Raw genomic sequence first — 24536 nt, 5'->3', positions numbered from 1 at the left:
TCATCCCCACCACTGCCTGTCTATTGGAAGTGGACAGTACAGAGCTTTATGGCTCATTATGGTGTTCGCCTGGTGTTCTGATCCAACATTCCTCCCTTAGGTAATATCAAGAATAAATTAAACTAATCAATCATCTCATCACTGTTAAGAGATGCTTCAGGCACAAGTGCGCACTTGAAAAGTAATTCTTCCCATGAAGCACTAAGAAATGCAAGTATTACTTAAATTTATTGCTTAAATATACAGTACAAACCTGAAAGTGAACGAGTTTGGCAATATTTGGATCTGCAATAAACATCTGATGCAGGAGACAGCAGATGAGGCACTGCACCTCCCGTACATTGCTCAGTAAAGTCTCCTGCGTGTTCTCCAAGGATTCAGACAGACTGTCGATTTGGCCCTGTTGCTTCAGGACCTTTCCTGCGCTGTGAGATCTCTCCTCGTCGGTAGGTAAGCAGATCTCCAACAAAATCTGTACAGCTGCACTGTCCTGTAAGGAGAGTCCATTTATGTTAGGGCATCAGATTTTCTTTTTCCAAGTAGCCAAAACAAAAAAAAAAATCAAAGGCAGTGTACAAACACATTTGTTTCAACTCAACTAAATGCCATTAATGTTTTTTTATAGATCCCCATAACCTTATGATCCAAAATGCATTGCCTGAAAGGTTAATGGATGCAGAATCAATAATAAATTTAAAAAGGAACTTGGAAGAAATACTTGAAGGGGTAAGCTTAGTGGGACAAAATGGATAGCTGATTCAAAGAGCCAGCACAGGCACGATAGTTCAAATGACCACCTCCTCAGCTGTGTTATTCTGTGATTCTAATTTATTTCAGGTAAACTGAAGTGGGCAGTGTGGGCTTTTGGGTTCAAGTTTGCACCTGGCAGGATCACCCTCCCACCTGGTTTCATACAATGCTGCAAAGTAGACAGCGCTGGCAAACTCCGAACTTTAAATCATGGGGGGTGCCTCTATAATCACACTTGGGAGCTCCTAGCCCTGGACTCCATCAGAGTTCTGTGACGACAGGGAGTGCAAGCGTGTATAAGAACATAAGAAATAGGAGCAGGAGTAGATCAATTGGTCCCTCAAGTACGGTTATGGCTCGTCTACCTTAACTTCACTATTCTGTCCACTCCCCAGAGATCTTGATTTGCCGAGAGATCAAAAATCTATTAATCTCAGTCTTTGATGTACTCAACAATGGAGCCCTCACAGCTCTCTGGGCTAGACTGTCCCAAAAATACACACTCCTCGAAGTGAAGGAATTCCTCCTCAGCTCAAGTCCTAAATAATTGATCCCTGAAAAGTCACAGATCGGAAATGTTAACTTTGGTTTTCTCTGCACAGATACTGCTGGACCCGAGCGAGTACTCCCAGGAGTTTTAGTTTCAGATTTCCAGCATCTTCAGTATTTTGCTTTGCATTCTTTATATGAGTGCACCCAAGTTTCACACCTTTTACAAAACATTGTTTTCCTATTTCTACTACCAAAGTGAATAACCTCTTTATTTCCCAAACTGTACCCAACCTGTCAACTGATTGCCCAATTGCTTAACTTTTCCTTGTGTTCTCCTCACAGCTTACATTCCCATCTCGCTCTGTATCAGCAGACTTAGCTACATTATCAGGCTCTTCATGCAAGTCATGAATATAAGTAGCTGAGGCCTGCTCCGTTAAACTCCACTAATTACAGCCTACCGACTTGCAAATGCCCCATTTATCCCTACCCTGTGCTTCTTGTACATTAATCAATCCTATATCCATGCTAATACATTAATTACACCAACTCCACGATCACTTCACATTTTCTGTAGTGCCTTACCAAACGTCTTTTGGAAATTGCAGTATATTACATGTACTGGTTCCCGTTTATCTCCCTGAATAGTTATACACTCAAAAAACTGAATAAAATTTGTCAAACGTTTCCCCCTCATAGAACCATGCTAACTTTCTCTGATGATCCAATGATTTTTGAAGTGCATTGTTTCTAAGTGCATTTCCTCAATAATAGATTCTCGCAATTTCCTGATAGGCTAATTGGTCTGTAGTTCCCAGTTCTCTCTCACTCTGTTCTGGAATAACCGTTACATTTGCTAATTTCCAATCTGCTGGGATCATTCTAGAGTCTAGAAAAATCATAATCAGCACATCCACTATCTCTGCAGCTATTTCTCTTAGAATCCCAAGATGTAGGCCATGAGGTATTGGGGATTTGTCAGCTTTTAGTCCCTTAAGTGTCCCCAGTACTTTTCCTTTCCCTCTCACTTTGCTTTTGTAAGCTTTATCCCCGCTCCAATTTCCATTCTCCTGGGATTCACTTTCTCCTACAACTAACCCTGCAACAGCTAAGTAAAATACGACCATTCATTTCAGAACACACACTAGACTAAACCCCTTAGATGCTGCGGCACACATAATCTGATTCCTGTTTTTACCTGGGCTGACAACAGTGCATTTTTCAGCTCCTCTCTTGTGACCTCAGGGGCTTCCGGTTGCCCCATTACCCCCATGGTGTTATTCTGATATGGTTTGCTGTCCTGATCCACATTCTCCTTGAGGTGGGCACTCAGGTAGGCTTTTGAAGCAAGAAGGTAGCCATTGAGCATGTGAAGGGTAATGTCCATTAAGGGGGGGCACCTGGGATTAAGAAATAAATAAATTAAAGACACCGAAACAACTGACTGCCCATACAATAGTACATATGAAACATTACATATCTTGCCAAGCGATAAACATTTGATTTTCATGTTTTAATGAAACTTGGGGTAACCTGAATCAGGTCAAAGACCAGAAACAACTCAAACATCACAGCCCACAGAACATTGCATGGGAGAGGCACCAAGAACTCCAAGAATACTTACTTAGTACAATGCACAGCAAACCTGGTAGCAGCCAAAATCTACGAGTCTTAAACCCCACAAACAATATCCCAGGAGCAGAAAAAGGAGGAAAGGTTCAGTTCTGGGCACCTTACATTAACAAAGGATATGTTGGCCTTTGAGGGAGTACGAACATACAAACAAGGAGGAGTTGGTCACTCGAACCTGCTCTGCTGTTCAATAAGGTCACAGCTGATCTGATTGTGGTCTCAACTCCACTACCGCTAGTCTTGATAACCTTTGACTCACTTGCTAGTCAAAAGTCTATCTACCTCTATCTTAAAAAACATGCATAGATCCAGCCTCACTGGGGAAGGGACTTTCAAAGTTTCACTATCCTCGGAGAAAAGATTTCTTCTCGTCTCTGGATGACCCTTTATTTTTAAACTGTGTCCCTAGATTCCGGTCTCTCCTACAAGGGGAAACATCTTTTCAGTATCCACCTTGTCAAGTCCCCTCAGGATTTTGTCTGTTTCAATAAGAGAACCTCTTATTCTTCTAAACTCCAATGGATACAGCACAGCCTGTCCAATTGCTCCTCGGAAGATAACTCCTCCATCCCAACATAATTCACCAGAATGATACCTCGATATCAAGAGTTAAATTACGGGAAGAGATTACATAAAATTGGGGTGTCTTTTCTGTAATTTAGATGATTAGAGGGTGAATTGTTCAAACTTTTCAGGATAATATGGGTAACTGATAGGTTAGAGAAATGATTTCTGCTATTTGGAGAGTCTAGGGTAAGGGAACATAATCTAAAAATTAGAGACAGACCATTCAAGAGTGAAATTTAAATATAATTCTACACACAAATGGTATAAACTTGGAACTCTCGTCTGCAAACAGCAATTGATACTAGATCAAATTTTAATCAGAGATTGATAATATTTTCGGCTAACAAAATTCTAAGAGAAATGAAGCAAGGGTAGATATATGGGGATAGGTCGAAAATAAATAAAGACACTGAAAGAACTGACTGCCCATAAAATAGTGGACATGGCCGTGATCTCAATGATAGGGGGAACAAGCTCGAGGGGCCAAACGGCTTCCTCCTGTTCCTAATGTTACTGAGAAGCTGCTGCAGGAGGTTCCACCCATCAGTATGGCCACAATAATGGCAAAGCTTCTGAAAACACTCCACTGTAATCTAGAAAACATGTTCATGTTTTAAAAATTTGTTAATGGGTTGTGGGCATCACTGGTTGAGCCAGCATTTGTTGCCCATCCCTAATTGCCCTTTGAATGGAATAGCTTGCTAGACCATTTAAAAATCAACCACAAGGCTGTGGGTCTAAAGTCACATGCAGGCCAGACCATGTAAAGGTAGCAGATTTCCTTCCCTCAAGGACATTAGTGAGCCTGGTGGTTTTTACAATAATCAACAGTGGTTTCAATGTCACCATTAGACTTTTAATTCCAGATTTTATTGGTCTCTGGATTACTAGTCCAGTGACAATACCACTTCGCTATTGCCTCCAGTAAAAACAAAAGACCTAAACATTAAGAACCTGGAATCAGTAAAAGTGATCATGAAGCTGTCAACCTGTCCTTTAGGGAAGAAAAACTCTCACCTTTGCCTAGTCCAGGTCAACAATGAATCCAGTTCCACACTAACATGGTTAACTCTTGACTGCTCTCTGAAGTGGCATAGGAAGCCACTCAACTGTAACAAAGAATATCACGTGGACTGCAGCAGCTCAAGCACAACCATACTCAAAAACCAACTATAGGGTTGGCAATAAATTCTAGCTTTGTACGCTATGCCCAAATCCACAGGATGAAGATAAATTGAAAATCGATTAGAACGCTCAAGAGCTGAAAAATGTCCATTCAGTTGAACGCATGCATCACTCTTAGGTTTCAAGCTAGATCTTTTGACTGAAGCATCAGTGCTACTGAGCCAAATAGATACATTAGAAGAGATTCTTGCTTCTGTTATTATTGGTGACTCACCTATACACTCTCCGGTCACATCGCAACACAATCAGTGGATCAACCATCAGGTCATTCTGAGTGTACTTCTGTTGGCGCAGCAGCTTGGCTTTTGGCTGCAAGGCATTCACCGTCATCACCCACAGCCTTCACAACACACGAGAGACATGATGTTAGCTGTGTTTTACAGAGATTGTCGAAAGCTGACAAGGCAGTACTCAATCAGAATTCTTAAGAGTGAAGCCTCTTTATAGTGAACCCTGCTCATGATAAAACTCTTTTTAAAATGAAAACTTGCAAATGATCAGAATGATTAAAGAAGAGAGCTACATGTCCATGCTGATCATTAATTATTTAACTGACCCATCTCACTCCACACTCTGGAATGACCTTTGGCATAAAGAAAGACCTATCAATTTAAGAAATAAAGCTGCTGCAAAGCTTCAGTTGGTTAATTCACTGGTCCGTTAGAAACAGCCCCATAGAGCAGGCTGAGCCCGGGTTTGATCCAGAATCTCTGCTGAGTTAACTAATTTCTCCCTGGGCTCTACATTTGGTTTCAGCAAACTGGGCCAGAGAGGAATCACACAAAGTGACCACTGCTGGCAAGAATACCTCTATGAATGTTAAGATTAGACTTCATGAGGATGTTTCCATTATTGCATACACTTTCAACATTGACCTTCAAGGATCACATATTGAAGAATGCTCATTTAAGTGAGGCATGTGTTATAATTATGGAAGTTTTTTAAAAAATTCATTTGTGGGCGTCGCTGGCTGGCCAGCATTTATTGCTCATCCCTAGTTGCCCTCGAGAAGGTGGTGGTGAGCTGACTTCTTGAATTGAGATTCAAAGCAAGAATGTTTGGGACAGTTCTACAAATTAAAGGTAAATGTAGGGGGTTACGTGATTTCTTTTGAAGTCTGCCTGACAGTAAGCCTAGGTAGTTTGATTGTAAGGGATCAAAAGGCGGCTTAGATAATTTTACTAGGAAGAAGGTGAAAAGTATTTATGCTTGGAGACAATGGCAGCAGCCTGTCTGTTAACAATGGAGAGTGGGAGTCTTCAAAGTCCCAGAAAGTGTGGAGAAAGTTGGGCTGTAAACAGTTATGCTTCAAACAATCCATTTAGTTTCATGATAGAGATTTGGGCTCTCAAGGATAGCTAATTAACATTTCTACCTTGATACACAGCCCATGTATTTCTAGTTACTACGGAGAAGGATGCAGAGGAAGCCATTGTAAGGGTCAGGTTACAGACTTTCCTAGAACATCACTGACTATCACAGACAGCATTGAGTCTGCCTGGGTCCGAGAGAGGACGGAGCAGTCAGAGACCAAAAAGTCAATATGGTTCACCATGCTGGAATGTGGGTGGAAGCTTGCACATGGATTGACACAATCAAATTTGTGGGGAGATAAAACAAGGCTGGGAGAGTTATCTAGCTTGGATTAGAGGGAGGGTACCAGGAAAAGAAAACCTCACTGTGAAAGACTTTTGTAAGATAACAAGTTACCAAGCTGAGAAAAGAAAACAGGAATAAACCCACGGAAGCTTTGGTTTGATTCTGAGAATTGAACGTCAACATTAAAGTTTAGTGCGAGGTTCGTTTTTTTTTTCTGTTGGGCGAGGAAGGAAGGGTGGCATTTAAAGTATAAGTTGCCTACAAAGAGTGTTCAGTTAACATTGGCCCAGATATTCCAGTCTTTGGATGGTCGAAACTAGATTTGCTCTAGAAGGTGCAAAGTCCCAATTCAAGGATTCTCCAGGAATTGCACAGGACGTTTCAATTTCTGACTTAGGATGGTTCCAACTCACTTATCAGAACAGTTACCCAGAAATAGGAGGTTTCAAAAGACAGCTGTATATTGAAAGTGATGAAATTAGAAGGCTACGGAGATAGGGCTGGAGAATAGAACTAGCTGGGTAGCTCTTTCGGAAGTCGGTGCAGACACGATGTACTGAATAGCCTCCTGGGCTGTAAAATGTTATGATTTTATGAAAGATTAGAAGGATTAAAAGCAGTTCTAACTCCTGGGTAACTATACTAATGATCCCAACTCCGCACTGGAGATAGTATGGATGCACCGTCTGTTGCAAGACAGTGAGAGATTATAAAATAGTATCAGTAAATCAATACCCCAACTTAGATAGCAGCTCCAGAAACTTCTCTTTAGATTATTCAAGGTAATGATACTTAAAATAGCAGATAAATTAACTTGTGCACCATTAGTTAATATTGATATTAGAGGCGCTGTTACCTCCTTGGCATAACGGTGTTGAGAAGCATCCAAAGTTGGTTGACTATCTGGAGGATTCGTCGGGGAACATCTGCATCCAGCAACCGATACAAATCCAACATCAATGCTTCTGCAAATGGAATCAGCTCACTGGCAGACAGAAGCATCAAGTCCTCCAAAGTCTGCATCAATTGAGTGTAATTGGTAGAAACCATCTGGAAAGCTGGGAGATGACAGAACCAATTGGCATTGTGCAGGTAAGTGAATGAAACAATGAAAGGGAATGTCAGCATGCAGGGTATACTCTCAAGTGCCTGACAAATACCAAAATGGGAGTGATAAAAGGTGGAAATTATAACCAATTTGTTACAGCCGGCGTGCATAATAATAAAATACTTTGTTCCTGCGAAGTGCTTAGAAGTTTTTCTACTACTGATTTATCGGTGTCATTTCAACTCCTCAGAGGCATGTAACCACAGATCAGTTTTCATGCCATTACCTTCCTGCAGTTTCTTTGGCGAGTGGTGTTTGGCCCGGTTAGTCAGCAGCATCCGAGCGAGCAGCGCATCTGTGCCTGTCACTTCTTCCTCACACATCCAGTCATCCACCATGCACAGGTGAGGGTAGTTCGTGGCCAGCAGACGCAGCAATGCAGAGTGGAGGCCTACGGGACAGGAAAACCTCAAAATCAGTTCAGAATGGGTCAGGAAAATCATGATCAACAGTCATTATTCAGTAACATCTACTGACTGCCTCCCTCCCCCTCCCATCCTCATTTCATCAACAGCAGCAGCAGCCCAGCAACTCTCATAACTGCGAGCATTGATAGCGGGAGCAGGAAGGCATCATACTTGAACACATCTCCCCCTCACCTCCCCTTTCAGCATTCTGAAGGGACCGTACCCTTGGTGACAACCAAGTCCACTCCTGCATCATCCCAACACCCATCCCATCTCTCCATCAAGGTACAAGAGATACAACATTTGCCCTTTTACCTTCTCACTGCACAGGGTCTCAAACATTCCTTCCAGGTGAAACAGCAATTTACTTGTGCTCATGGTGTGGTCTCCTTTAGATCAAAGGGACCAAATGCAGATTGGGTGATCACCTTTGCAGAACACCTCTGTTCAGTCTGTAAGTGTGACCCCAACTCCCAATCACCTGTCATTTCAATTCTGTACCATGCCCAACTCTGATTTGCAGCATCTTAATAAAACTCAATACAAGCTTGAAGAACAGTGCTTTATCCTTTGGCAAGGCACTTTACAACCTTCCAGGCTGAGCATTAAATTCACCAATTTCACAGCCTTCCCCCATGTTGCTTCTTTATTTTGTAGGTTTTTCTCTCTAGTTTTTCTTTTGCTGTCAGGCAGCACCATTCTGGTATATCCATCTACTCTAGATCATCTTATCTCTTGTTTACTTGTCCAGTTATCGTTCTCTTTGGCTTTGCGCCATCAAACTTTGTCATTTAAAATCCCCTGCCTCCCACCCTATCACAGACCTTCCCTTTTGTCTCCCCGCCACCAACTTTCACTTCCTTAAACCTGTTACAACTCCAACTTCTCCCAATTCTGATGACAAGTCACAAACCTGAAATTAACTCTTTTGTCTCCACAGATGCTGCCAGATCAGCTGAGTATTCCCTGTATTTTCTGTTTTGATAGCCATACCTGATCCTGTCCTCATCCTGTGTCCTGCACACTTACCAGCTGGGCCAATGGGCAGCAATTGGGAGATGGAACCAAAACAGAACATGCTGGAAAATCTCAGCAGGCCTGACAGCAACAGTGGGGAGAGAAAATAGAGTCAACGTTTCGAGTCTAGATAACCCTTCGTCAGAGCTAAGAACAAAGAGAATCAGCAGACATTTATACTATGGGGGGGCGGGGAGGGGGTGGAGTGGGACAAAGGGAATGTAAATGAGGATACAGAAGGCTGAGAAGGTGCTAAAAGTGTCCATTAAGTGATCATTCTGATTACTTAATGGACACTTAGTTATCTAGACTCAAAACATTGGCTCTATTCTCTTCCCATAGCTGTCAGGCCTACTGAAATTTTACAGCATTTTCTGTTTCAGATTCCAGCATCCGCAGTATTTTGCTTTTATATTGGGAGATGGAACTCTGTCTGCCTCTTTCCCCTCTCCTCTCTGGCCCGGGTTGCCGAGATCAATTTTGAGCATCCAAATCACTCCCCAGCTGTGACTAATTAACTCTGTACAAACCTGAAAACTCGATTGGAATAGTCCAGTACCATAACAAACACCACCTTTACCCACTAATCGTTTTATCTAGAAATAAATTCCAATAGAAGTTTCTTTCAATGCATGCAACTGGTTGGATTGAAAATAATAATTTGTAAGAAGACGCATCTTTAAATACAAATAGCTAGGTCAGAAAATAAAAAACAGAAGGGCTGGGTTGCAATTTGCTCATGTCAGAACCCGAGTTCCAATAGAGCCCAAAGACACTAGTGAAACCTGTGCATTTACCTCCCAGCTCTTGTTGAAGGCCCTGTGCCTGGCGAATTAAGTACTTGATAGGAATCTGGTCCATCAGGGCTGCAGAGTAAGACTTGGGTTTCTTCTGTACTGCTGCTATTAAAAATGTGCAAGAATGAGGGAGTTAGTCAGCAAGTTCACCAGTGAGCCACTTCAACAGAAATAGAGCCTGAGCAGTATCCAAATTAAAAAAGCCAGGCTTTAAACTGCAAAAGTAAAACCATTGTTTGGTCAACTCAGTTTAACAGAACAGAGGTAGGTGGTAGCTATCTGGCTAACTGAAAGCAGCAACAATAAAGTTACATTTGTATAGCACCTCAGGATGCCTCAAAGGGCTTTCCACAGCCAACTAAATATTTCTGAAGTGTAGTCACTAATAATAGGGGAAATATGGCAGAAAATTTGGGAACAGTAAGTTCCAACAGGCAATTATGAGCAGATAACCTGTTTTTGTGATGTAGGTCGAGGAATAAATATTGGCAAAGGCATTGGGGACCCTGCCCTTCAAAATAGTCCTGTGGGATCTTTACATCCACCTGAAGGGACAGTTAGGGTCTTGGGTTTAAATCCTCATCCGAAAGATGGTACTTCCAAACTTCAGTACTATACTGAATAGTCAGCTGGATTTTGTGCCCAAGTCTTTGGACTAGAACTTGAACCCGGAGGTATGACTGTCACAAATAAGTTGGATTACTTTACAGCATGGGAAAGACTGTTTTTGGCTGCCTTTCTTGGTGTTCTGCTGGCTGGTCGATTGGTAAAGTGGGACAGAAAAATTAAAAGAAAACTAGGCAGGCTGCAGATTCAGGGATTATTTCCCTCAAAATCTGACAATGAGTACGGTAAAGTTTATTATTAGTCACAAGTAGGCTTACATTAACACTGTAATGAAGTTACTGTGAAAATCCCCTAGCCGCCACACTCTGGCACCTGTTCAGGTACAAAGAAGGTGGATACAAAACTGGCTCAGTCAAAGAAGACAGAGAGTAGCAGTGGAAGGGTGCGTTTCTGAATGGAGGGCTGTGACAAGTGGCGTTCATGATGTGGAGATGCTGGCGTTGGACTGGGGTAAACACTGTTTTAACAACACCAGGTTAAAGTCCAACAGGTTTATTTGGTAGCAAATACCATTAGCTTTCGGAGCACTGCTCCTTCGTCAACAAGTGGCGTTCCTCAGGGATCAGTGCTGGGACCTTTGCTGTTTGTAATATATATAAATGATTTGGAGGAAAATGTAACTGGTTTGATTAGTAAGTTTGCGGACGACACAAAGGTTGGTGGATTTGTGGATAGCAATGAGGACCAACAGAGGATACAACAGGATATAGAACGGATGGAGACTTGGGAGGAGAGATGGCAGATGGAGTGTAATCCAGACAAATGTGAGGTAATGCATTTTGGAAGGTCTTATACTGATAGGAAATATACAGTAAATAGCAGAACCCTTAAGCGTATTGATAGGCAGAGGGATCTGGGTGTACAGGTACACAGGTCACTGAAAGTGGCAATGCAGGTGGAGAAGGTAGTCAAGAAGGCATACGGCATGCTTGCCTTCATCGGCCGGGGCATTGAGTTTAAAAATTGGCAAGTCATGTTGCAGCTTTACAGAACCTTAGTTAGGCTGCACTTGGAATATAGTGTTCAATTCTGGTCGCCACACGACCAGAAGGATGTGGAGGCTTTAGAGAGAGTACAGAAAAGATTTACCAGGATGTTGCCTGATATGGAGGGCATTAGCTATGAGTAGAGGTTGGATTTGTTCTCACTGGAACGATGGAGGTTGAGGGGCAACCTGATAGAAGTCTACAAGATTATGAGAGGCATGGACAGAGTGGATAGTCAGAAGCTTTTTCCCAGGGCGGAAGAGTCAATTACTAGGGGGCACAGCTTTAAGGTGTGAGGGGCAAGGTTTAAGGGAAATGTACGAGGCAGATTTTTTACAGAGAGGGTGGTGGGTGCCTGGAACCCGTTGACGGGGAAGGTAGTGGAAGCGGATACAGTAGTGACTTTCAAGGGACGTCTTGATAAATACATGAATAGGATGTGAATAGAGGGATATGGTCCCCGGAAGGGTAGGGGGTTTTAGTTAAGTCAGGCAGCATGGTCAGTGCAAGCTTGGAGGGCCGAAGGGCCTGTTCCTGTGCTGTAATTTTCTTTGTTCTTTGTACACCGAGGGAGAATTTAGCATGGCCAATTCACTTAACCTGCACATCTTTGGACTGTGGGAGGAAACTGGAGCACCCGGAGGAAATCCACGCAAACACAGGGAGAATGTGCAAACTCTACACAGACAGTGACCCAAGCCGGGAATCAAACCTGGGTACCTGGCGCTGTGAGGCAGCAGTGCTAACCACTATGCCACCATGCCAGCAGGAACACACACATACCTAATGGCTTAACATTGGACAGCAGAGTCTCCTCATACGACAGTGTGTAATAGAGAACCAGCAGCTAGGCAGTGATGCTGTGCTTCTGTCGACATTGGTTGTTTTCACCCTGTTTTATAAGATGTGGAGGAGTGCGAGTGTATTTGTGCATGCATGCATGAAAATGCACGTAACAGTATGAGAGAGTATGAGTGTGTGTGACCAACATGCCTTTAACTTGAATGATTGCGCCTATGGGAAGAAATTCTCAGGGTGGGGATAATGAGAAGGAGGAGGTTGAAAAGAAACCCACTCCACTGGTCGAGGCAGGAACACACACATACCTAATGGCTTAACATTGGACAGCAGAGTCTCCTCATACGAGAGTGTGTAATAGAGAACCAGCAGCTGGGCTGTGATGCTGTGCCTCTGTCGACATCGGTTGTTCTCACCCTGTTTTATAAAAATAGGAAAATGGTTAAAGCACCTTCCTCTAAATGGTTGACTTCGTATTTAATAGTCTGTGACCTTGTAACCTTTTTTTACATGTGCTCTTTAGTCACAACTTTAATACAAATCTGTTCACCAAAGTAATGAGTAACTGGGATACTTCATGCAGCTAAATCATTTGTTACATCTAGTATTAAAATGAAGGAATGTTCAATGGAAGACAAAACCCTCACTGAGGTGAAGCTTTTCCCAGTTTAGTTTGTAGTGAAAAACAGCTCTGCAGAAATAAGAGCCAAAAAGCAGAAATTATACAACTTTGGATTCAATCACCCAGAATATGACAATTCTGTACCAATAAACCCAATTAACATACATTATACTGGGTTGAAGGATGGGCATCCCATCAAATGTTCCCATTCCTTACAATTAACTTTCTGATTCAGAGCTAAGACTTTGAATCCTAGGATTTTATTTCTACTCAAAGGTTTTTAGCTCTTTACTGGGTTTGGTTCCATAGACAATTGTCAGTCATTATCTCGGTCACATTCTTCTCTTTTGGCACCAAATATCGGAGGGTTGTGCAACTCTAGAAGTATCACACTAAATCAAATCCTGTCCTACCCATCATTTTCCACTCTGCACTCCAGAATGGCAGTCACTCCCTCTATACCAATTAGGTACAAGAATCCTTGCAAGGTATCCCTCAAGCTGCCTAACTATACCTCAATGCGGATGAGGATTGTCTGTGTCTCAGACCCAGGAACCTGCCTTTCCTTTGTGCACCGGTTCACAAGTCAATTGCTGGAATTCTACCACCCTGCCCGCCACAGAATTGGAGCAGGCAAGGGGCGGACAACGGAAATGTCCGTCGACCTCAGGTGGGATTTTCCGGTCTCTCTTGAGCAAGGCCATAAAATCCCACCCATTATGTCAAAGGATTAAAATGAAAACTTACAACACAATGTTACTTCTCTTCCCTGATTTACTGCAGTTTTCCAATAAAGCATAATGCTCATACCAGTTATTGAAACAAGACAATTTTAAAATTTATTCATTCACGAGATGTGGGTGTCGCTGGCAAGGCCAACATTTATTGCCCACGCCCAATTACCCTTGAGAAGATGGTGTGGGCTACCTTTTTGAACTGCTTCAGTCCATGCGGTGTAGGTACACCCACAGCGCTGTAAAGAAGGGAGATCCAGTATTTTGACCCAGCGACAGTGAAAGAATGACGATAAAGTTCCAAATCAGGATGGTGTGGAACTTGGAGGGGAACTTTCAAGTGGTGGTGTCCTCTGCATCTGTCCTTCTAAGTTAAGTTAACAATCTTTATCAGGTTTTCATGTTACTGCTATTGGTATACTGTACCTTGATGATGCATTTGGAAATGCTGGAAAGTGGAATTAAAATGAGCGGCTAGTTTCTTTTTTACTCTTCTTTGGCTGGCACCAAGACGATGGGCTGAAAGGCCTCGCCGTGCCATAACTTTTCTATGGTTCTAAGATACAGTATAGATGCAGCATATACAGCATAACGGCAACTTTAAACTTCATTTCAAACGTGCTGGTTGTGGAGATGGTGGGCTCACCCAAGTAAGGCCGTTGAACACATTGAGGACCTCTTGCTCCGTGATAGGTTGGTTTGTGGCTTCAGGATTAGCCTTGGATGCAGGAGTGAGGATGGAGTTGATGTAAACATCAATCAGAGGAATTAGCTGAGGGTGCAGAGGAGTTGTCGTTTCACACATTTGTCGGTAAATCCAATCCTAAACGTGAAATCAACAAACAATTTTTAAATGTCATGTTTTTTCCCCATCAGCTTTCAAAGGAAATACAATTACTATGGTTTTGATCCTGGACATTAGAAACTGGAATGCAGACAAATTGGATTGCAGACAGAATTTCAATGCCCTTACATGTACATTTGGAAAAGACTACATGCTTACTGGGGTCCAGGCATTTTTTCTTCACGCACTAAAACCCGAGCAGGCCAATTAAGATTTTATTACAGAGCCTTAGAGTAGAAATATTCATGCCAATAGTCTTGGTTGAATTTAATCTCAGATGCTTGAACATTAGATATTCGTTAAAGAGCCTTGGAACAGAAAATTCATGCCAAAAGTCTTGGTTGAAATCAAACCCAAATACCCAAATATTAAATGTTCATAAAGTAAGAAATAGGAGTAGGGGATCGGCCATTTGGCCTCTCAAGCCTGCTTGACCATTCAAGAAACATCATAGTTAAAACTCCACTTTCCTATATATTTAATGACTCTGCCTCCACTGATCTCTGTGGAAGAAATTTCCAAGGATTAACAACCTTCCGAGGGAAGAAAAATCCTCTTCATCTTGGTCTTAAATGAGATACCCCTTATTTTAAACTTGTGCCCCCTAGTTCTTTCAGTATTTATCCTGTCAAACCCTACATAATCTATGTTTCAAGAAGATCACCTCTCATCCTTCTCAACTCCAATGAGCATAGGCCCAACCTTTCCTCAAAAGACAAACCCTTTGAAATGAGGAATCGGCCGAATGAACTTTTCTAACCTGCTTCCAATGCAATTATATCCTTTAAGTAAGGAGGCTAAAACTGGACTTAGTACTCTAGGTGTGGTCCCACCAATGCACTGTACAGTTGCAGCAAGACTTTCCTACCTTTATACTCAATTCTCCTTGCAAAAAAGAACATTCCATTTGTCTTCATAATCACTTGCTGTACTTGCATGTTAATTATTTTGTGATACCCTGATCCCTCTGTACCCAAGTATTCTGTAGTCTCTTTCCATTTAAATAATATTCTGCTTTTCTATTTTGCTGCCAAAGTGGACAACTTATTTTTCAAGATTAGTTCCCTAGTCTTATCCTCAAAGGGACCAATGCTGACTTTAGCTACTTATATCTTTTTTATACTTCATAGAAATCATAGAAACCCTACAGCACAGAAAGAGGCCATTCGGCCCATCGAGTCTGCACCGACCACAACCCCACCCAGGCCCTACTCCCATATCCCTACATATTTACCCACTAATCCCTCTAACCTACACATCTCAGGACACTAAGGGCAATTTTAGCCTGGCCAATCAACCTAACCCGCACATCTTTGGACTGTGGGAGGAAACCGGAGCACCAGGAGGAAGCCCACGCAGACACGAGGAGAATGTGCAAACTCCACACAGACAGTGACCCAAGCCGGGAATCGAACCCAGGTCCCTGGAGCTGTGAAGCAGCAGTGCTAACCACTGTGCTACCGTGCCACTTGTAATATCTTTTACTGTTTTTATATTTCTTGCTAATTTTCTGATTTTTTTTAAGTCATCCTTTGCTGGTTTCTAAAGTTTTTTTCCAATCTCCTGGCCTGTCACTAATATTTGCAGTAATGCTAGTCTTTTCTTTCAAGTTGATAAAATCTTTAAATTCCTTGGTTAGCCCGGGAGGATCATCCTTCTCATAGAGTCGCTTTTTTCAATGGAATATCAACAGTTAAGTCCAGATATTCCATTTTTTAAAATTTGGTACCTTTCAGTACTTTATTTCTAATCAAAAAGAGCTAATTCAAATTAAGTCCAATCATAGTTCCCACATGAGGGACAAACTAAATCCAAGCTGATAAGACAAGATACTGCATCCCATCTTGAGCCTGATCAAACAAGGTCCAAGTTGACAGGATGAGGCATTGCACCCCCTCCTGGGCTTAATCTAACACTTCATCTTAATCAAAAGGCGGAGATAGCTTTAAAAAATTCCATCAGGTGAAACCTCAGTTCAACCTCATTGGCTATCCTGATCCTTTACTCTACCCTGGGTGAGGCAAACCACGATCTCAGGCATCAGCACACCCTGCGTGCAATGGGCTAGCCTTGCCCCCTGCCTGATTGTGGTCCATATTCGTATCTACAGAATCTCCAGCTTGGTATGGCTCCTGCTCTGACCCAGACCACAAGAAACTACAAAGGGTTGTGAACGTAGCCCAGTCTATCACACAAACCAGCCTCCTATCCATTGACTCCGTCGACACTTCCCGCTGCCTTGGAAAAGCAGCCAACATAATCAAGAACCCCACGAACCCGGATATACTCTCTTCCAACTTCTTCCTTCGGGAAGTCATAGAATCCTACAGTGCAGGAGGCCGCCATTCGGCCCATCGAGTCTGCACCAACCACAATCCCAACCAGGCCCTACCCCCATAACCCCATGCATTTACCCTAGCTAGTCCCCCTGACACTAAAGGGCAATATAGCATGGCCAATCCACCTAACCCCCACATCTTTGGAGCACCAAGAGGAAATCCAGGCAGACACGGGGAGAATGTGCAAACTCCACACAGACAGTGGCCCAAGCTGGGAATCAAACCCGTGTCCCTGGCGCTGTGAGGCAGCAGTGCTAATCACTGTGCCACCTTGCCACCCTACATATACAAAACTCGGAGACTATGTACCAACCGACTGAACAGCTTCCTCCCTACTGCCTTCAGACTTTTGAATGGACCTACCACATATTAAGCTGATCTTTCTCGAGACCCCAGCTATTTTAGCACTATATTCTATACCTTCTCCTTTCCTTCTTCCCTATGTACTCTCTGAATGTAATATTTTGTCTGTATAGTGCGCAAGAAACAATACTTTTCACTGTATCCCAATACATGTGACAATAATAAATCAAATCATCTGCAGCAACCATTGCAAGAAAAGCAGTCAGAGAAATGAGATGCACTTCATACACTGACTTATTTTTAGTAGGCATTCAGGTAATGCCATGGACAAACAACAAGTCCATATTGTGTGAAAGAAATGGAGCATGATAAATGTGGTAATAATACTTTAGTACCTTGATGGAAACCTTGTGCTTTGTGAAAGCACGACTTCTCAACAATTGGTAAATACAGTGTATGGGCAAGAACCCAGTGATAGTAGCACTCAGGTTGCTGGTTACAGGCACTCGCACAGCATGGGCAGTAACTACCTAGAATTAGAAAGAATTACAACAATATGATTAGCAAGTCATCCCACACCTTGCATCACACAATGGCAGTAAGGAAGTTTCCATTTATCCTTCTCCTGCCTATGTTCCTGAGCTTAGGCCTGTACGAAATGCTGAGGCACTTCACCTCTGGCTAGGCAAGGGTCATGATGTGGAGAAGGGTCAGCAGGGGAAACCATGATGGCACATGATCTGGTAACTGACTATAAAGAAGTACTGGCAGATCCCTGGAACTGCACCAATTCTCCCACCAGCTGAACATTCCACTAAATGATGGGGTCAGAGTGATAGCATTTTTGCGATGTTCACACTTCATATATAAATATTATATATCTGTGAAAAGAAAAACGAATCTTTAATCAGCATGGAAAGCAAGAACTCTAACCCTCAGCATTAGAGTGAATGGAAGAACAATTGGTTTCCCAGTCCCCAGCTGATTAGGGTGACATCTGCTCGACATCTCAGGTACCCCAGAAGGCACCTGAAAGCACAATGCCACCACACTGGGCACTAGGTGGCATTTACACTTCAAAGCAAAGATATGAACCTAGATGATGCAAGAGAAACTAAAAAAAATTTAATTTCTAAAGGTTAGTATTTCCATTGAACTTGTCTGTGGTCTGCACTGTCTTTTCTAAACATAACCAAAGATAAAGCCAACACAAACAAAAACAGAAAATGCTGGAAAATCTCAGCTGGTCTGACAGAGCCAACTTTGAGTCTGGATTGACCCTTCATCAGAGCTGAGTGTAAAAAAAAAATCAGTCAAGATTTATACTAGAGGGTGGGTTGTTTGGGGCGGGGGCGGCGGTGGCTGTAATTGAACAAAGGAAATGTAAATGGTGATGAAGAAGACTGAGAACGGTGCCAAAAGTGGCCATTAAGTGATCAGAATGTGTGAATGGCAGAACAGAGGTACAGATTAAGGCCTACCTGAGGAACGTGGCAGTTGCCATGAAGTGGGGTGGTGGCGGGAGGGGCTGCACTTGGAGGTAAGATGGAGAGCAAGATTGGAGATGTGGAAAAATAAAAGAATGAAAGGTGATAAAAACAGACAAACGAGACGAAAAGATGAAATGAAATAAAATAAATGGAAATGGGGTGAAGGTGGAGGGGAGAGTTCATGCTCTGATGTTGTTGAACTCAATGTTCGGCCCCGAAGGCTATAAAGTGCCCAATCAGAAGATGAGGTGTGTTCCTCCAGTTTGTGTTGGGGTTCACTGGAACATTGCAAAAAGCCGAAAATGGAATGTGGAAAGCTAAAGCCATCATACTCTCACAACAGTCCTGTGACTGATAACATTTTTTTCTGCCTAATTAAAAATTTGACATAGTATTTTCCTTCTAGTTTGCAACCTCCCCTGACACTTGCTGTTGTACAGCTCCATAGTATCTGCTTGTGATACCTTGCTCAAATGGCAGTGAGAGCTGAGAAAGTGAGCATTATAGCAGGGAAAATGCTGGTGTCAGCACATACATGTGTGTTTCACGTGAGATTCACTCGATAGCATTAAGGTCCAAGAATTCTGCTCACCGTTTCCCCTCACAAGCCCAACACTGCAAACACAAAGCTGCTGCAACTCGGATCAAATATTTCAATACCAGAATTGAAACTGGTATCGACTGGATCTGCACCGCTTACGTGTGAAAAAAATGAGATTTTCCCATCAGCATAACACTGGAGCTTGACAATAGTATTTGTATGTAACAGCTAGGTGGTGGAGTGTGATGGGAAATGTTCTAGATTGTAGTCATAAATTGTTAAGTGGAAGTCCTATCAGTTCTGATGGCTCAACTGAATATTAAAGATCCCGTGGAACTATTCAAAGCACATCTTAGTTTCCTGGAAAACACTGCTCCCTCAATCACTGTCAAAAATGGATTAACTGGCTATTCAATTCATTCTTGTATGGAGGGGGAGGGCTTTGTTGCACAAAAACTGATACCACATTTGCTATGTAGCAACAGTGACTTCATTCCAAAATGGCATTTTCTTGTATGTGATACACTTGGGGATGTTTCTGTGAGAGGTCTCAAGTCAAGTACAATGAGATTTGAGATTCAAATTGGAAGAGAATTCCTTGTGTACAAATTTAAAGGCACAAGGTGTGTGCAAGCTGTCGGCTCACCTGCTCTGTGAATATCTCCTGTGTGAAGATGGTTTTCATCCTGTTCAGTGAGCTTGGTTTAATTGCAATCTAAGCCAGAAATTAAAAGGCTGTTATTTTCAGTTTCTTTTCAATATGATAGACCAGACAGAACAGTAGCATAGCCTCAATTCAGACCTCACAAGCAAACTTCATCTCATAACATTGCACATTTACAAAATTTATACTTATGGAGTTATTTTCTGGCTTCACGTTGCTGGGATTTCCAAAATGGGCGACTGATGAGGTAGGTTTCTTAATAAATTCAAGGCTCAATAACTATTTAGCAGGTCAAAGTAATAGAATTGTTTATTTAAATTACATTTTGTACAAGGGAGGACGACGAAAGCCACCTTACTCCTCATCTACCTGGGGGTCAACTGTCAGCACTCAATCGCTACTTTCCAGCCGCTACTTGGATTTGCACTCAACCGTCGCACTACCACATCTCTCTCCCCCTTCTAAGTTCTTTACAATCCTATTTATTAACAGGCAACTATTTACAAGAATAGATGGATAACACAATACAGTCTATCAGGAGACTTCTGAATTCTCTGAGAATGTCTCTGACAGCTCTGCCTCAGTTGAGGTAGCAATGTCTTTAGTAGTCAGATGTCTTGCAGTTTCAGGAGGTGCGTTAGTGCCGATATCGGCTCCATTTCCTCTGAAATAACCAATCCCACTGAACAAAGAACAATACAGCACAGGAACAGGCCCTTCGGCCCTCCAAGCCCACGCCGCTCCCGGGTCCAAACTAGACCATTCTTTTGTATCCCTCCATTCCCACTCCATTCATGTGGCTATCGAGATAAGTCTTAAACGTTCCCAGTGTGTCCGCCTCCACCACCTTGCCCGGCAGCGCATTCCCACCACCCTCTGTGTAAAATACGTCCTTCTGATATCTGTGTTAAACCTCCCCCCCCCCCTCACCTTGAACCTATGACCCCTCGTGAACGTCACCACCGACCTGGGAAAAAGCTTCCCACCGTTCACCCTATCTATGCCTTTCATAATTTTATACACCTCTATTAGGTCACCCCTCATCCTCTGTCTTTCCAGTGAGAACAACCCCAGTTTACCCAATCTCTCCTCATAACTAAGCCCTTCCACACCAGGCAACATCCTGGTAAACCTCCTCTGCACTCTCTCTAACGCCTCCACGTCCTTCTGGTAGTGTGGCGACCAGAACTGGGTGCAGTATTCCAAATGCGGCCGAACCAACGTTCTATACAACTGCAACATCAGACCCCAACTTTTATACTCTATGCCCCGTCCTATAAAGGCAAGCATGCCATATGTCTTCTTCACTACCTTCTCTACCCGTGACGTCACCTTCAAGGATCTGTGGACTTGCACACCCAGGTCCCTCTGCGTATCTACACCCTTTATGGTTCTGCCATTTATCGTATAGCTCCCCCTACTTGAATTCTACCAAAATGCATCACTTCGCATTTATATGAAGGACATATTTTACACAGAGGGTCGTGGGGGCCTGGAATGTGTTGCCGGGCAAGGTGGTGGAGGCAGACACACTGGGAACGTTTAAGACTTATCTAGACAGCTACAAAGCATCGTAGCTGTGAGGGACAGCTCGGTGGATAGGATATTGGTATGTAGATAGGCTGGAAAATTGGGCGGGGATCCTGGATTCAGGATTCAATCCTGGACCGGGGAGCGGCGCGGGCTTGGAGGGCCGAAGGGCCTGTTCCTGTGCTGTATTGTTTTTTGTTCTTGTTCTTATCTGGATTGAACTCCATCTGCTTGGCACTATTGGAGAAATGTTGGTAAGTGCTGCTGGATCATCCTGCTCTGCTTGTATTTGTGTTAATTTCTCTCTTCATTATGTGGTCTACATGTTTCCTCATTTCTTGTCTTTGGCCAGGTCAACCAGATAGGACACTGGGTCTCTTTTTGTCATGATTTACCCAGGGACTCAGTGTTCAACTGGAACTTTAAGGTTTAACCCAAGTAATTTACCTCGAATGACCTGTCACCCTTAACAGAGTTATGATACCCCATTTGTATACCTCGTTTCATTTTCATCTTTCCCACTAAATTGGGGAACACTAGGTCAAGTCTGGTCTAGAGGCGTCTCTCCAATAGTAGCTCTGGGGGGAGACTCCCATCGTAACCTGTGATGTCCTCTAAGTAAGGAGGCATCGAGCAAGCTTCAATCGTAATGGTGTGCCCGCTGTTTTTCATCGTTGACTTGAACGTCTGTACAGCTCTTTCTGCTAAGCCATTCGAGGCTGGATGATAGGGTGCCATGCACACATGTTTTATTCTATTATTTTACATAAAATGTGGAAATTCTGCCCCCTGTAAATGCAGTGACAATATTAGAGACCAAAGCTTCTGGCAGGCCATGTGTAGCGAAGGTTTGTTGTAGTTTTTTCATTGTGGATGATGTTGTTCCCATTTCATGAATATCAAACTGCCTGGAATGAGCACCAGCAATAATCAGGAACACAGCGCCCTTAAAGGGACCTGCAAAATCTACATGTAACCATGCACAGGCCATTCCCACAGGTGGAAGTGAGCCGAAGGAGGCAGTGTTTGTTGCAATTGGCACTGATCAGAATGCCTGACTAGATTTTCAATATCCTTATCAATGCCTGGCCACCAAATATAACCGCTGGTGAGCATCTTCAGGTTGGTTTGACCTCGGAGTATTGTGTAATTCCTGCAGCAATGTTCCTCTTGCTGGGCCTGGAAGCTCTACTCTAGACCCCCACAGCAACACTCCATTCTCACAGCTCAGTGCACCTTTGCAGAGCTGAAACAGCTTGAATTGGTCCGACTTGTCAGTACCATCCATGGAGGACCACACGCTTTACTCTGCACAGGACTGGACCTTGAGTCCAATTCCTGAATCTACTTCGATGATACTGACAGTGTATCCAAAAGGTTGAGGGCTAACAATATTTCTTGTGGTACTGTGGATGGTGATATGGTTTGAGGTAGTGGAAGGCAATTCAGAGCATCTGTGTTACTTTTGTATCCCTCCACAGATACTTTGGTACCTGGTCTGCGTTGGAATATTTTGTTGTACGCTGCTAAAATGAACCCAACCGCTTGACTCTGGCCGATGCAAAAGGAGGAATAGGTTTGCCCTTGCAAAATAACCCCAACAGTGGCTTGTGATCGGTGATCATGAACTGATGCCCATAAACATACTTGTGGAATTTTCTAAATGATGGTTAGCCCTTCAGTTTCAATTTGGGAGTATCTTCTCTTGCTATCAGTTAAGGTTTGTGATGCAAAGGTGCCAGGCTATTCTATGCCATTTTCCATTCTATGAGGTAACACTGCCCCAAACCAAATGGCAAAGCATCGCACATTAGGATTCTCTCTCTCTTTGGGTTGAAAACTATCAGCAAGTCTGAAGATTATAAAGCAAGTTTAACTTTCTTGAAGGCTTCTTTTTGTGACTCGCTCCAATACCAATGCTGACATTTCTTTAAAAGCAGATGTAACGGTGCTGGTAATGTTTGGTTTAAACCGGCCACAGTAATTTACCATGCCCAAAAAAGATCTCAGTTCTGACACATTCTGAGGTGCTGGTACTTCCTTTATAGCTTTTACGCTTTCTTCTAGAGGGTGTTGCCTCTTGGCACCAACTTTAAATCCAAAGGACATGCCCTCATGGGCCTGGTAGGTACACTCGTCTCTTTTAAGTTGCACCTCACCTTTTTGAATCTCTTAAGAACCTCTTCAAGGTTTGTCAAATGCTCTTCTTGGGAAACTCATGTGACAAAAGCATCATCTAGGTATACCATTACTATGGATATATCTTGCAATAAATCTTTTATGGGGCTTTGAAAAATAGCACATGCTGAAGACACACCAAAAAATAATCAGGTGTTTTGAAATAAATCCTTGTGGGTGTTAATTGTTACAAATTTTCTTGAATCCTCATCCAATTTCAATTGTTGATAGGCACGGCTCAATGTCTAGTTCTGTATACGTTAGGTCTCCTGCTACCTTCCCATAAAGATCCTCAATTTTTGGAATTGGATATCTGTCCAGCCTGGCTGCTTAATTGATAGTCAATTTGTAGTCCCCACAAATGCAGACAGTCCTGTCAAATTTCAGTATGGGTCCAAATGTCAAGTTCTGCATCGACGTTTTAGTACTGCATGGTACTGGGCAAGCTCTAAAAAATTTTGGGGTAGCATCTGAATTAATATGGATTTTAGTCTTGACTCCCCGAATTCAATTTGAAAAACTTTGGGGTATTTTTTAAAAAACTTCATGTAAACTACCATCAGTTACACTGAAAATGTCTAGCCAACTTAGTTTTCTTTGATGAGATATGAGACTTGGTCCCTGGCCTTTTGTGACAGTGATTGGCAGATGTGTAGATTGGTGCTGCTAAGTCACTGGCATGGAAGTAGTTCCCAAAACGTTTAGCGTTTCCCCGGTATGTGGCGCCAATTTTGCTCTTGTATTACTTAACTTTAGGGATCCAACTCCATCTTGAAGTATTTAAATGTCTGCTCCCCTAGAATGGTAACAGAAGGACCGGTATCCATCTCCGTGCTTAGTGGCCATCTGTTTACCAGGGGTACTCTTACAATAGGATCCGATACACTCCTCTTGAGATTATTCAATTGATATATCTCAGATTCCACTTGGGAATCATGCTCTAAATTATGCACAGAAGTCCAGGTCTTTTTTTTTGTTTAAGTCAAGTGCGCTCTGTTTGGCTCGACACTTAATTCGGATGTGGCCTCTCTGAATGCAGCCAAAACAAATAAAATACTGGAATTTCCATTTTTTCCCACACCGATAATCTTTGTCAGAATTTCTAAGGTTTTTGACCTGTTTTTTTTTGGTGAACTCTGCTCTGTCTCTCCTGCGCACTCAACTTGCAAAGGTTTTGCACCATAGCTGATTCACCATGTCTGTATGTACGTACTGTAACTCGAGAGGGTCTCTCTCCGCAATCTCGATTGCCTGATAAATTTCCATGGCTTTCTCCGAGGAAATCTTATCCTCTGCCAGCAGCCTTTTCCATATGCAAACCTTCTG

General features: G+C 42.8%; 1 protein-coding gene across 2 annotated transcripts in view; it reads right to left on the bottom strand.

Annotated features, from left to right (window-relative positions):
• ints2 (integrator complex subunit 2) overlaps positions 1-24536 on the bottom strand; it is a 57159-nt gene that overhangs the window by 11491 nt on the left and 21132 nt on the right. The window contains exons 12-21 of one of the 2 annotated variants that reach the window (XM_078224639.1): positions 19485-19553; positions 17203-17337; positions 13968-14144; positions 12274-12382; positions 9555-9659; positions 7560-7724; positions 7082-7283; positions 4841-4966; positions 2441-2642; positions 254-490 (exon numbers count right to left, since the gene is read on the bottom strand). In XM_078224639.1, coding sequence (XP_078080765.1) covers positions 254-490; positions 2441-2642; positions 4841-4966; positions 7082-7283; positions 7560-7724; positions 9555-9659; positions 12274-12382; positions 13968-14144; positions 17203-17337; positions 19485-19553 — 1527 coding nt within the window. The remainder of the gene's footprint in view (positions 1-253; positions 491-2440; positions 2643-4840; positions 4967-7081; positions 7284-7559; positions 7725-9554; positions 9660-12273; positions 12383-13967; positions 14145-17202; positions 17338-19484; positions 19554-24536) is intronic. The other variant, XM_078224640.1, reaches the window with a different exon arrangement.

This window comes from Mustelus asterias, chromosome 12 (genome assembly GCF_964213995.1).
Source record: "Mustelus asterias chromosome 12, sMusAst1.hap1.1, whole genome shotgun sequence".
In the NCBI taxonomy this organism is placed as follows: domain Eukaryota; kingdom Metazoa; phylum Chordata; class Chondrichthyes; order Carcharhiniformes; family Triakidae; genus Mustelus; species Mustelus asterias.
Note: the sequence above shows the minus strand (reverse complement) of the source record. Positions and strands in the feature narration are given on the sequence as shown.